This window comes from Egretta garzetta, unplaced genomic scaffold (genome assembly GCF_000687185.1).
Source record: "Egretta garzetta isolate BGI_Z169 unplaced genomic scaffold, ASM68718v1 scaffold202, whole genome shotgun sequence".
NCBI classification, from domain to species: domain Eukaryota; kingdom Metazoa; phylum Chordata; class Aves; order Pelecaniformes; family Ardeidae; genus Egretta; species Egretta garzetta.
Genome location: NW_009258891.1, coordinates 138,871 through 149,791, shown reverse-complemented (window position 1 = coordinate 149,791; position 10,921 = coordinate 138,871). Strand labels below are relative to the sequence as shown.

Genomic DNA, 10,921 nt, shown 5'->3' with positions numbered 1-10,921 from the left:
CCCCAGGCCTCCCCACTTCCCCCCTCCATCTCCCCTTCCTTCCTCTCCAGCTGCTCCCCTAAACCTTCCCTCCCTCCTGCTCCCTTTTCCCTCTCTCTGACCACCCCAGGCTGCCCCCCATGCACCAGCCCCCTCCAGTACCTCTCTGTGACCTTGTGCTGCCTTCGATTCCCCAGCCGTAATGTGTGAAACCATCTCCCATGCTGTGTGTCGAGTACTCACGTATTTTTAGCTGCTTTTCTCTGGTTAGACAGGTTGGACCGACAGGTAGTGTGCATTCATCCCGGACACTGAGCTCCTCAGCTGTAGCGACAGGCCGCTGTCGTGGTACGCCACGTTTCTAAAACAGGCATTGGTACATCCTTGTGTCATGGTATCTTGTGCCTGGCTCTGTTTGGTTTGGTGCTGTGCCATTCTGCTGCGTCCCCAGCTGGGTAACAGGGGCTTAGCGAGGGCATAAAGATCCGCGCCTCAACTCTCTGGAAGCTGACCCCCATATCCAAAAGATTTAATAACAACTTTTTTGGTGTCTGTACTGAGAAAACACTCAAAATGAGTCATCTGTCATTACCCTGCAGTGGGAACAACAAAGGTGACACATTTCCTTCTTTCTTACTTCTAGCCCTTTGAGGATTAGCAACCTTTAACCGTTGTTATCAGTTTGACCCTGACAATAAGTTGTGCAAATGAACGTGTTCAGTCCCTTTCTGACTCATCCCCGTCCAACCTTCGTGTTTACTTAGGAGTGCGCAAGGCAAATTGCTTTGTCTTTCTTCCTGCAACGCAGTGTCTGTTGGAGTCTTTTGCTGGAAAGAAAAAGGAGTATCCCTTAGTACGGCTTTATCTCTGCCCGTCTTGCTGAGAGAGCAGGGAAGAGGCAGACTGACAATCTGGGTATCAGCATTAATTTAGAAATTTCCCTTTTCCACGCATACTTTCAACCACCTTTTCAGTGTTATCATCCTAGATAACGTTAACTTTCTGCCATTAATGGTCTTGGCCACCTTTCATTTTCATTTGTAGTTTCTATTCTGCATGCCCAAGCGTGTGCAGAATGCTGCTGCACGCTTCCTGCATTTAAAGGAAAAACCTCAGAGGTGGTTAAAGCCTCCTTTGCTTTTGAAACACTCCCTTGACTTGCCCTTTATAATGATTTGATAATGCCTATCGAAGGAAAGATCTGTGATCCTCAATTAAAAACCCCCTTAGGACACAAAAGTGCCTGCAGGTCAGGATAAATGTTTAAGAAAATCATAGTTATGTTGACGAGAGAGGCTAGCCATTGCCATTATATAATCAGCTGGCAAAGGACCTTGTGAAAAAACAAGGAGGTTGAGCATGTTTTCTTTCTCGCTGCTGAAAACAATAGGGCAGGATGAGGTGTTAATTTATTTCAGGACCTGCCAGCTGGCTAATTGCAAGGCAAGTCCATCCTGCCTCCCAGTGACTTGAGATGCCTCCTTCTGCGCCTGTGCTTGCCCAGACGTTCCACAGTTGGAACCCTGGCAGCGTCTGCAGCAGGGCGATCTTTGCACGGCCTCGAGCGGACAGTGCCATAAACGTACACAGCGCTTTGCACGGCACAAAGCCCGTCTTTGGTATATACAGCCTGCCCACCTAGTAACATGAGAAAAGACTTGATTTCACTGAAAATAATTAAACAGGAAGGAAGATGAAGGGAGATGATAAGAATTCCAGGGAAGATCTTGACAGAACTAAGAAAGAAGTTAGTGGGGAAAAAAATTACAAAACATACAAATTACAGCATACGGAGTGTTTGTCAGGGGTCTGTGAAAGTAAAAGGACCAGAGCTGCCGTTTTCTGACAGAGCCCAAACCAGCTCTGATCCCCATGCCGTCGGGATTCACCAGCCTGCAGCTATATTCACAGTAAGAAGTCGTGCCTCACCAGAGCTCGCAGGTTGCAACTTTGCTGCTCGTTACGCCTGACCACAGGAAAAACGACCATAATTTGTGTCCAGGCCTTAGCTTTGGGCTCAGTGACAGCACAGGTTGCAGAGATGCCGTCTTGAGCGATGGAGGGCTTCTCTGCAGCGGGGCTTGCTCTGGAGCAGCCACTGCTGGTGGAGACATTGATTATGTAGTAAGAGCAATATCCAGGGGGGAAATTTGGAATAGCTGTTCTGCTTTACTAACCTTGCCTTAGTCCAGGTAAATTAGTCTGGATACACACGCAAATACTCCCACCAGGTGGAAAATCTGCGTAGTCTGTGCGCCTTACCCCCACGTAGCTTCGGTCCCACTGCACCCGCATGGCAGCCGGACCCCAAAGCTGCGTCTGACCAACACCCGAATGTTGCAAACGTCTGCGTAAGCTTATGAATGTCACCAGCTAACAGGGGCACAGCACAGCGTTTCCTCTCTGACGACTTCTCCAGTCTGTGAAAATGGCAGCTGCTCATGTGAAAAGACAGGGTCAGATTAAATTCAGGGTGCTTCAGCACCTGCCACGTATTTAGCGCAGCACCAGCATCACGTTGGGATGCCTGTCCACGATGAAACGGGAAGACTCCACGTTCTGTCGTCTTCCTTGCGTGAAAGCGGTGATCGTAGAGCACTGGTTTAATTGCATTAAAACAGTTGCATTCATTTTTTTTTTCTTGAAAGCTTCTCACTTCAAGTCTTTGCGTAGACAAGTCCTATAAACTGGAAAGTCTTAAACACCCTGTTTTCAGCATTTCTACCATCCCACCATACAGAAGCTTCACTCCTTAAACCACTTGGAATATAGGAAAAACATAGCCTCAGGCCAACAGTCCATCTAACCCAATGTCCAGCCAGCAGCAAGGACTAACAGAAGATGCTAAGAAGGAGAACAAATAATATGAGGTACCTCACATCTTGATTAAATCTTTTCCTTTATATCTCAAAGATTTAGAAAAAAAAAAAAATGAAGCGAATGTGGAACTTCACCAGAAAGATGACTTTGGATTCCCCTTGAGGTGACATTTCTTCTGATGCTCTTGTCCTCAGGTATGTGGCATATTGGTTGGTTTGTTTGTTTTCAGGCAAAAATCTGTTAGCTCAGAAATAATGCTAAGGCACTACTAGCATTTAAATGCTAAAAGAAAAGTAAAATCTAAGCATTGGAGTGACTGCTTGAAATTTTGAATTACATGCCCAGGCACATAACGTCTATAGCAGAGATTGCCGTGCAAAATATGCATTTCTCTTTCAAATTTCTAATTTACTCATACAAGAGATGGGGCTGTGAAGTTCTATTCATCACTGTTTTTACTGCATTACGGTCTTAAAATGAAAGTCAACATTAGAGGGTCAATGTTATACTTAGCTTAAAAATGAAAGCTTAAGGGAAAGAAGGCAAGCAACTTCTGTTCTTACTCACTACATCTCCTGTTAGACACCTTCATCTGCTACTTAACATCGTCCTTACAAGCAGCTGAACCTTTAATTTTATGAGGATGTAATTGTACGTTCTTTTCAAGGGTTATCTGTTAGAGCTGGCTTTTGTTACCTCCCAGGAGAATGCCGGAGCTCATTTGCTCTTGTCTGAACCACTAATATTCCAGGCTTAAAAGCAGCACAAACACAAGTCATCAGTTTCTGGTAAATAAGCACTTCTCATTTGGGTTGTTATGTATTATGTGATGAACTTATCAGCCTGGCTTTCCACAAGCTGGCAAAGGTCAGCAAAAAGATATGACAAAGGTCTGCCTGTGACCGAATACCCGCTGCGTGCAGTAAGTCTGCGTCAGAAGTATGCTAAGGTCTCCTAAGTGAGATGCAAAGGAGTTGATCAGCTCTGATCTGTTGGAGCAGAGGAGGCTGAGGGGAGCCCTCATCGCTCCCTACAACTGCCTGAGAGGAGGGGGGAGCCGGGGGGGTCGGGCTCTGCTCCCAGGGAAGGGGCGATGGGACGAGGGGCACCGGCCTCAAGTTGTGCCAGGGCAGGGTGAGGTTGGCCATGGGGAACAATTCCTTCCCCTTGGGGCTGTCAGGGGCTGGAAGGGGCTGCCCAGGGAAGGGGTCGAGTCCCCAGCCCTGGGGGGATTTAACAGCCGGGCAGAGGCGGTGCTGAGGGCCAGGGTTTGGGGGTGGGATGGCAGGGTTAGGGTAGCAGTTGGGCTTGATGATCTTAAAGGGCTTTTCCAACCTAAACAAGTCTGTGATTCTGTAAGAAAGCACTTTTTCACTGTGAGGGTGACTGAGCACTGGCACAGGTTGCCCAGGGAGGCTGTAGTATCTCCATCCTTGGGAGATATCCAAAAGCCGTCGTGCACTCGGTGGCCCTGCTTGAGCAGGGGGTTGGACAAGATGACCTTATCCTCATTTCGGCTGGGATAGAGTTAATTTTCTTCCTAGTAGCTGGCAACCACCACCTCTCTGGGCAACCCATTCCAGTGTTCCACCACCCTCATTGTAAAGAATTTCTTCCTTATATCCACTCTAAATCTCCCCTCCTTTTGTTTAAAACCTTTGCCCCTTGTCCTGTCACAGCAGGCCTTGCTAAAAAGATTGTCCCCATCTTTCCTATAGGCCCCCTTTAAGTACTGAAAGGCCACAATAAGGTCTCTCCACAGCCTTCTCTTCTCCAGGCTGAACATGACAGTGTGAGTGCAGTTAGCTGTTTCACTCCACTGTAAATGGGCCTTTTCCTCCCATCTGTAAAAACTCGGTAGCTGCCGTACTGCCACCAGGAAAAAGCAGCCCTTGAGTTTAAAGGTGGTGGCTGGTAGCACTCAGCTCTTGCTCACAGACATCCGTGAGCTTATTTAAGTGACGCTTATATCAAATCTTGAGTCACACAGTATGACAGGTAGTAAATGAGCACAGATCTTAAAGTAATTTTAGGTAATTTTCTCCACGTCTGCCCAGTTGATTGTTAATGCAAGTTAGAGGCTCTACAACAGCCACTATCAGTTAAACTGTCACTACTGGGACACGTTCTCTGTCAGCCTCACTAATTCTAACATGGTGTTATGACACAAGGGTAACAAGAAAATAGAGTCAGTTATTCACAGTGACCCATCTGACCTTATTCTGGCAGCAACAAATGCCGAGACACGTAGTCAAGTGACACCACTGGTTTCTTTTCTCATGATCTCCTAAGAATTTCAGAATTAACATTTCCAGATGTTATTTCTGCTTATTTACAGTTGCTTCTATGCTGTGAAGTCAAATGTTCCCTTTGGGTTTGCAGGGCAGGACTGAGAGCAACATCAAACTGCTGTACTTGAAGCAGCCTGCCTCAAGAAAAGCAAAACCTTTGAGCAATCTTAGTAAACCTTTGTATTTGATTCCTCAGTGTTCGGAGTTAGTCGTCAGCACTGCAATGTGGTGGTTTCAGCAAGGCCTCTCTTTCTTGCCTGTGGCTTTGGTTGTTTGGTCAGCTGCATCTTTTGTGTTTTCATACATCACTGCAATCGCCCTCCACCACGTCGACCCTTTGGTGCCCTACATCAGGTCAGTAACATTCACACAACTGCCCCGTTAACTGTACCACAGATTGAATTGGCCTCTCCTGGGAATTTTTGCCCAACTCCAAGTTTTAAATATCAGTTCTTACCCAACGGCTCCAGTTCTAAAGTTACCAGCTATTTATAGTTATTTGTGTATAACTCCATTTCAAGCAGCCTATTTTTGTGCAAAAGTCTAACCTTTAAGCTGTGGCTCTGAACGTACCCTTAAAACAATGATGAGCAAGAACGCTGGGGGTGCAGCTCCAACCCTCTGTTCAGATTATGGATCTATATTCCCAGCTGCACTGCATCAAGGCTGTACATACAAGCTTAGTTTTGGTCTTTCAGTTTTCCAGGTTCTTTATTTTTCCAGTTTTCATAGTCTTTATATTCACCTTTTATGGACTCAAGGTCAATATAAAGGGAATGGTTATACCAAGTATGTTCATTCCTTGCTCTAAGGGTAGCATGTCTTTACCATGTTTATTTCTACAGCTCTAAAACTAGCACAGGATAGTTTGAGTAACGAAAAATTCAGTGAAAAATAATCTGGAAGCTTTTTTTTGGTTGGTTGGTTGGGTTTTTGTTTGGCTGGGTGGTTTGGGGAGTTTTGTATTTTGGTTTGGTGGGGGGCTTGGGGGGGTTGGTTGGGGTTTGTTTTTTGGTTGTTTTGGTTTTTTTTTTATTACAAACCTCTTTCTTTTGGTTCCTTTGTAGATTGAAACAAGTACAGTTGTGTTGCAAGTATTTGTAGTGTAGATAGACACATATCACTCCATTTATCTCTTCCAGTGATACAGGGACAATACCACCTGAAAGATGCTTATTTGGGATCATGTTAAATATTTCAGCTTTCTTGGGTGAGTACAGAAAACTGTCCTTGGTGAACTGCAGGCAGTTCTGGAACGCACACAGTTTTAAACAATTTAATTTCCTTGTTCAGATCACTAGACAGCCCATAATTTGCAGTCGAAAACTAAATTCAAAGCAATCAATCTTAATTCTCTTGAAGCAGTTCAGAGGAAAGTGTATGTCAGGGATGTTATCCACAAAGCCAGCATGACAATTGCAGATTCCAGAAGGCTAAAATTGTGTTTAAAAAAACCAAACCCAACAGACTAGTAAAAGAAATAGAAATGCAAATTCAAGGCAGGCTCTATACTTGTGCTGCAATTATGGAGGGGGGGGGGAAACAACCTAGTGTGTCTTCCAAGTGGAAGAGATCAGAAAAATCTAGTAAGTTGACTTGTTTACCATTACATTATTTGAGTTTTGGCTTCCAGATTCTCAGCTTTCCCATTTCAGTGTACCATAAGACAGCTTTTGTATTTTAAATAGTTGCCTCTGCCACTCAGCATCTTCCCAGTTAAAAAGGGACTTTCTACTTGTCAGCTGAAAATCTTACTGTGTTTGGGTTCTTCATTAACAGGTGTGGCTACCATGTATGTCCGTTATAAACAAGTGTACACTTTGAATCCAGAAAAATCCAAGATCATCAAGCTTAATAAGATTGGCCTTACCCTAGGACTGATGAGCTGTTTTGGACTTTGCATTATTGCAAATTTCCAGGTTTGTGCTTTGCTTGCAATCTTCTGACGCTGTCCAGAGTGGGGTGTGTTTGTTTACTGAGATACCTGATAGAATGGGGATTTTACTGAAAGCAAAACTTTTTGGGGCAAACCTGGTTCTTGTCAAATCCCCTACAGAAAACTATTAAAAAATTGAAGGTTTGGTTTATAATTTACTTATTTCTTATTTGCTTTATCCACTGGGACTTGTGCATAGCCACTTGTGAAATTTCAAAGCATTAAAACCCCCACAAGTTTTGCAGAAAGCAAACTCATCTTGGATCTGCTTATAGGGGATTTGAAAGCCCTAGCTCCAGGTGAAAAGACCACGACTATATTGTATTTTGCCTCAGGAAAATCTGGTATCAAATAGTCAAAAATTGTTACAGCTAGAAGTAAAGCCAACAAACACACCCAACCCCACAAGAAGGCCAGCTCTGAAAAATCTGCCCTCGTAGGTATATTTTCCTTTAAACCTGCTCAATTCTTGAAAATACTGCAATGTTAACCAGCTTTTGAATTTCTCCATCCCAGGGTCTCTATTTTTTTCCCCTCTCCAATACTTCCCACCCCTCCAAAAAAAAACAAACAACCTGATATTCTCACATACCACACCATCAGCAGGGCCACATTCTACATCGTTGGCTGTTACATGCAAGACAGTCGTACAATTGCCAGCTTCATCATATTAATTACCTGCTGGATGTTTAGGGGATCTGTAGTGCTGCCTTTAGCCACTAGAGGCTGCAGCGAGACCTTGGTCGCCTGCTGGATTAGGGTCAGGGAAAAGAAAAAGAGGAAAAGCTCCGTCGTTTTCCCTTCTCCTTTTCCCCTAGCACAGCTCTCCCAAGTGCTTCAGCAGCCCCTGCCTTAGAAACCTCAGCACACTCATTTGGGGTTTTGGAGGGGTTTTTTGGTTTGGTTTTTTTATTGTTGTTGGGTTTGGGTTTTTGGGGGTTTGTTTGGGTTTGGGTTGGTGGGGGGTTTGGGGGTTTTTTTTTGAGGCCTCAATCTATTTACCTTTTTTCTAAAGCCCTAGCTATATTCAGAGGCCACAGCCTCCCCTACCACCCCCACCAGGCAAAAGCTGTGTTCAGCTCCATGACTTCCCTCCACCACTGGTCAGGAGAGGGGGTGTCTACTTTCTGTAGATTTCAAGATAATCAAAATACAGAAGGTGCATGTTAATTTGTTAACTAGTTTGTGTAACATTTAATCTTGAGCAAGACAAATATTGGAAGCGATGTACCCGCATATCCAAGTGATGCTGAGGACTGTTGAGAGCTACCCCAGAGGCAAAAGGAGCGAAAGCCCCCTGGAATCCACTAGTTACCAAAGACAACTGAAGTGTGAAAATACACAAAGATGAACAAAGGGGATACGGGAGCAGCCGTCACGCAGAGAGCTCCAGACAGCTCTCACTGCTGGGAATCAAAGCAATTGCGCAGGGCTGATCCTCATGGGAGATTTAATTCACGCTGTGCAGCCAGTACTCCTGCTCCGGTCTAGCTGTGGCTATTGATTTGTTCTCACATAGGGCAAAGATTTCTCTCTGATGACACCTCGTCACTGAGCAGCACGTGATTTTGGAGCTCAAGCCTCTGCAGCTTGGTTATTCACTACTTAAATACAAATTCCCACCTCTGTTACGCTATGGATGCGGCACTCCAAATTCATTTGTGCGCATAGGGTGTACATGGAGATTGTGAGGACAGAGTGACTCCAATTCCTGATCTTAACAGTTACTTAGTAAAATACACAGACAGTCTCATGCTTTAGGGCATAAAAGATCACCCGCACGATTGGAGCACTGGGAGGCTGCCAGGCCTTGCATTGCACAACCGTCAAGATAACGCTTTTTAGTCTCTGTCTTTGGGTACTGTGCTTAGCCAGGTTAATGGTTGGACTTCATCATCTTAAAGGTTTTTTCCAACCTAAACGATTCTATGATTCTATGAAAGGACTGAACACAACATGATTTTTCAGGGTTAAGTTTTAGTTGGGTTGGTTTTCTCAGAATAACTTCTAGTTTTAATAATTTTTTACTATTTGACAGTTGATTCTCCTAATGCTTTTAAGTTAAGAAGTTTTATTGCTTGATTCAACCTTGTTCCTTCTCAGTATTCAAAGATACTAATTTGACAAACAAGGCTTATTCAAACTAGAGTAATTCAGAGAAGCACTTTACCTCGTTATTTTTATTCCCATTTGGGGTGCTAGAACTGCATTGTGTTGATCCTGTATTACATTATCTTTCATAGACATACAGATTCCTGGGACAGAAAAGCTCAGTAGACAGCCTGTTGTCACTCATTACCTGCCGAGCCGCAGGGATTCCTTCATCCAGTTTCTCAACTACTGTCCATTATGGCTAACGAGAACAGCTCTTACAAATTCCTGTAGTTAAGCTCTACCTGTGACCTGTAACTTAGCCACAAGAACTTAACAAAAGCAGCAATGCAGAGGGCTGGCAGGTGCTGGCTTCCAGCTAACTCTGTATGGAGGTTCCAAGAAAAATCTCCAAAGTACTAGCACGTTGCAGAACTGCTTAGCTTAGGATGTGAGAAGCTAATTGAGTGGGTGGAGTGCCCAAGGTTTACAGGGAAACTTGTTCTCAGAGTTTAAAATGAAAACAGGTTCTGTACGAGCAGTGCTTTCTTTCCCTAGAAGTGTATTCTGTACTACATACACGTGGTTGGAGCCTGCCTGACATTCGGAGTGGGGGCCATTTATATGCTGGTTCAGACCGTCCTGTCCTACCTGATGCAGCCAGAAGTTCACAGCAAAGACATCTTTTGGATCCGTCTGACCACGTTACTCTGGTGTTGTTCAAGCATCGTGAGCAGTATCCTTTTGCCGTGCAGTGTCACCGTAAAACGGAGCAGCCTTCACAAATGACGGTATTTGCATCTACATTGGTGTAGCCTGGGAACTTGAGGAGAAGGGGAACCATCAGGTTAAGCCCACAGGTGAGTCACTGGATAATAAAAATAAATAAATAAATAAGGTAAGAGGGACGGTTACCACCCTGTCTCCTCTCCTTTCCTTCTGCTCACCAGAGACTGAAAATGGCAAAGTAAGAGTTTATCACAAAGAGACTGTAGATTATGAAAGATGGGGAGAAAGGGAAGCGTACTTAAGAGATGGGTGGTTTTAATGTGGTTTTACCCCATAAAAGCCAGGTTAGAAACAACGTGCCTGTCCCCTGGTGGCAGGAACGCTGCTTTTATAGTTGGATACAACTAAAAGAGAAGGACAGAATGTAGCGTAAGAGGAAATACTGCAAACCTAACTGTGTGCAGCAGTGCTGTGCCGTGCCAGCTGCCTCCCAGAGCAGGTTTAAAGTGCTGGCATTTATCAGAGAGACAATTCTGGAGCTTATTGCCAAGGCTGAGGCAGAAGAGGCATTTGACCTCTGCTCTCCTCCCCTGCCCATCCTACAGTTCAAAAGACAAGACATTTCTGACCGGCGTTCCCTACAACCTTCCCTCCGCTCTGGAATCCGTCATCTCCCTTAACTTTGAATTCCGAGTGCTGGAAGCAGCTGTGGGATTTACAGAAATATAGGCAAACCCATGCAGAAAAAGAGGCCTTTTTCCTGTCCAGACTCTTTTAATAATGAGGAAACTGAACCACAGCGGTTCTTCTGCTCACCCCGATGGACCTAAACATTGTATTTTTAAAATAATGACTCAGTTTTGTGTCAAAAAGGACTACAACACGAAAGCCTTCAAATTTACATTCCAAAGACATGAGTGCAAAAATCATTGCTTAAATGCTTTCCTTTCTGCAGCTGAATCAAGGCCACCAGTTTAATCCCTACCAATTCCACTCATTTCTAGGCTGGCAGCCAAAACCAACGCTAAGCCATACGCCCCATTTCCCCGTGACGGAGCATCACGCCGCACCCCAT

At 44.6% G+C, this 10,921-nt stretch overlaps 1 protein-coding gene across 1 annotated transcript in view; it reads left to right on the top strand.

The window, feature by feature from the left end:
• The first annotated feature begins 2,642 nt into the window (after positions 1-2,642).
• The window catches only part of DRAM2 (DNA damage regulated autophagy modulator 2), an 11,863-nt gene continuing 3,584 nt past the window's right edge, over positions 2,643-10,921 (top strand). The window contains exons 1-5 of the mRNA XM_035889747.1: positions 2,643-2,993; positions 5,287-5,444; positions 6,233-6,300; positions 6,870-7,009; positions 9,676-9,853. Coding sequence (XP_035745640.1) covers positions 5,314-5,444; positions 6,233-6,300; positions 6,870-7,009; positions 9,676-9,853 — 517 coding nt within the window. The 5' untranslated portion in view covers positions 2,643-2,993; positions 5,287-5,313. The remainder of the gene's footprint in view (positions 2,994-5,286; positions 5,445-6,232; positions 6,301-6,869; positions 7,010-9,675; positions 9,854-10,921) is intronic.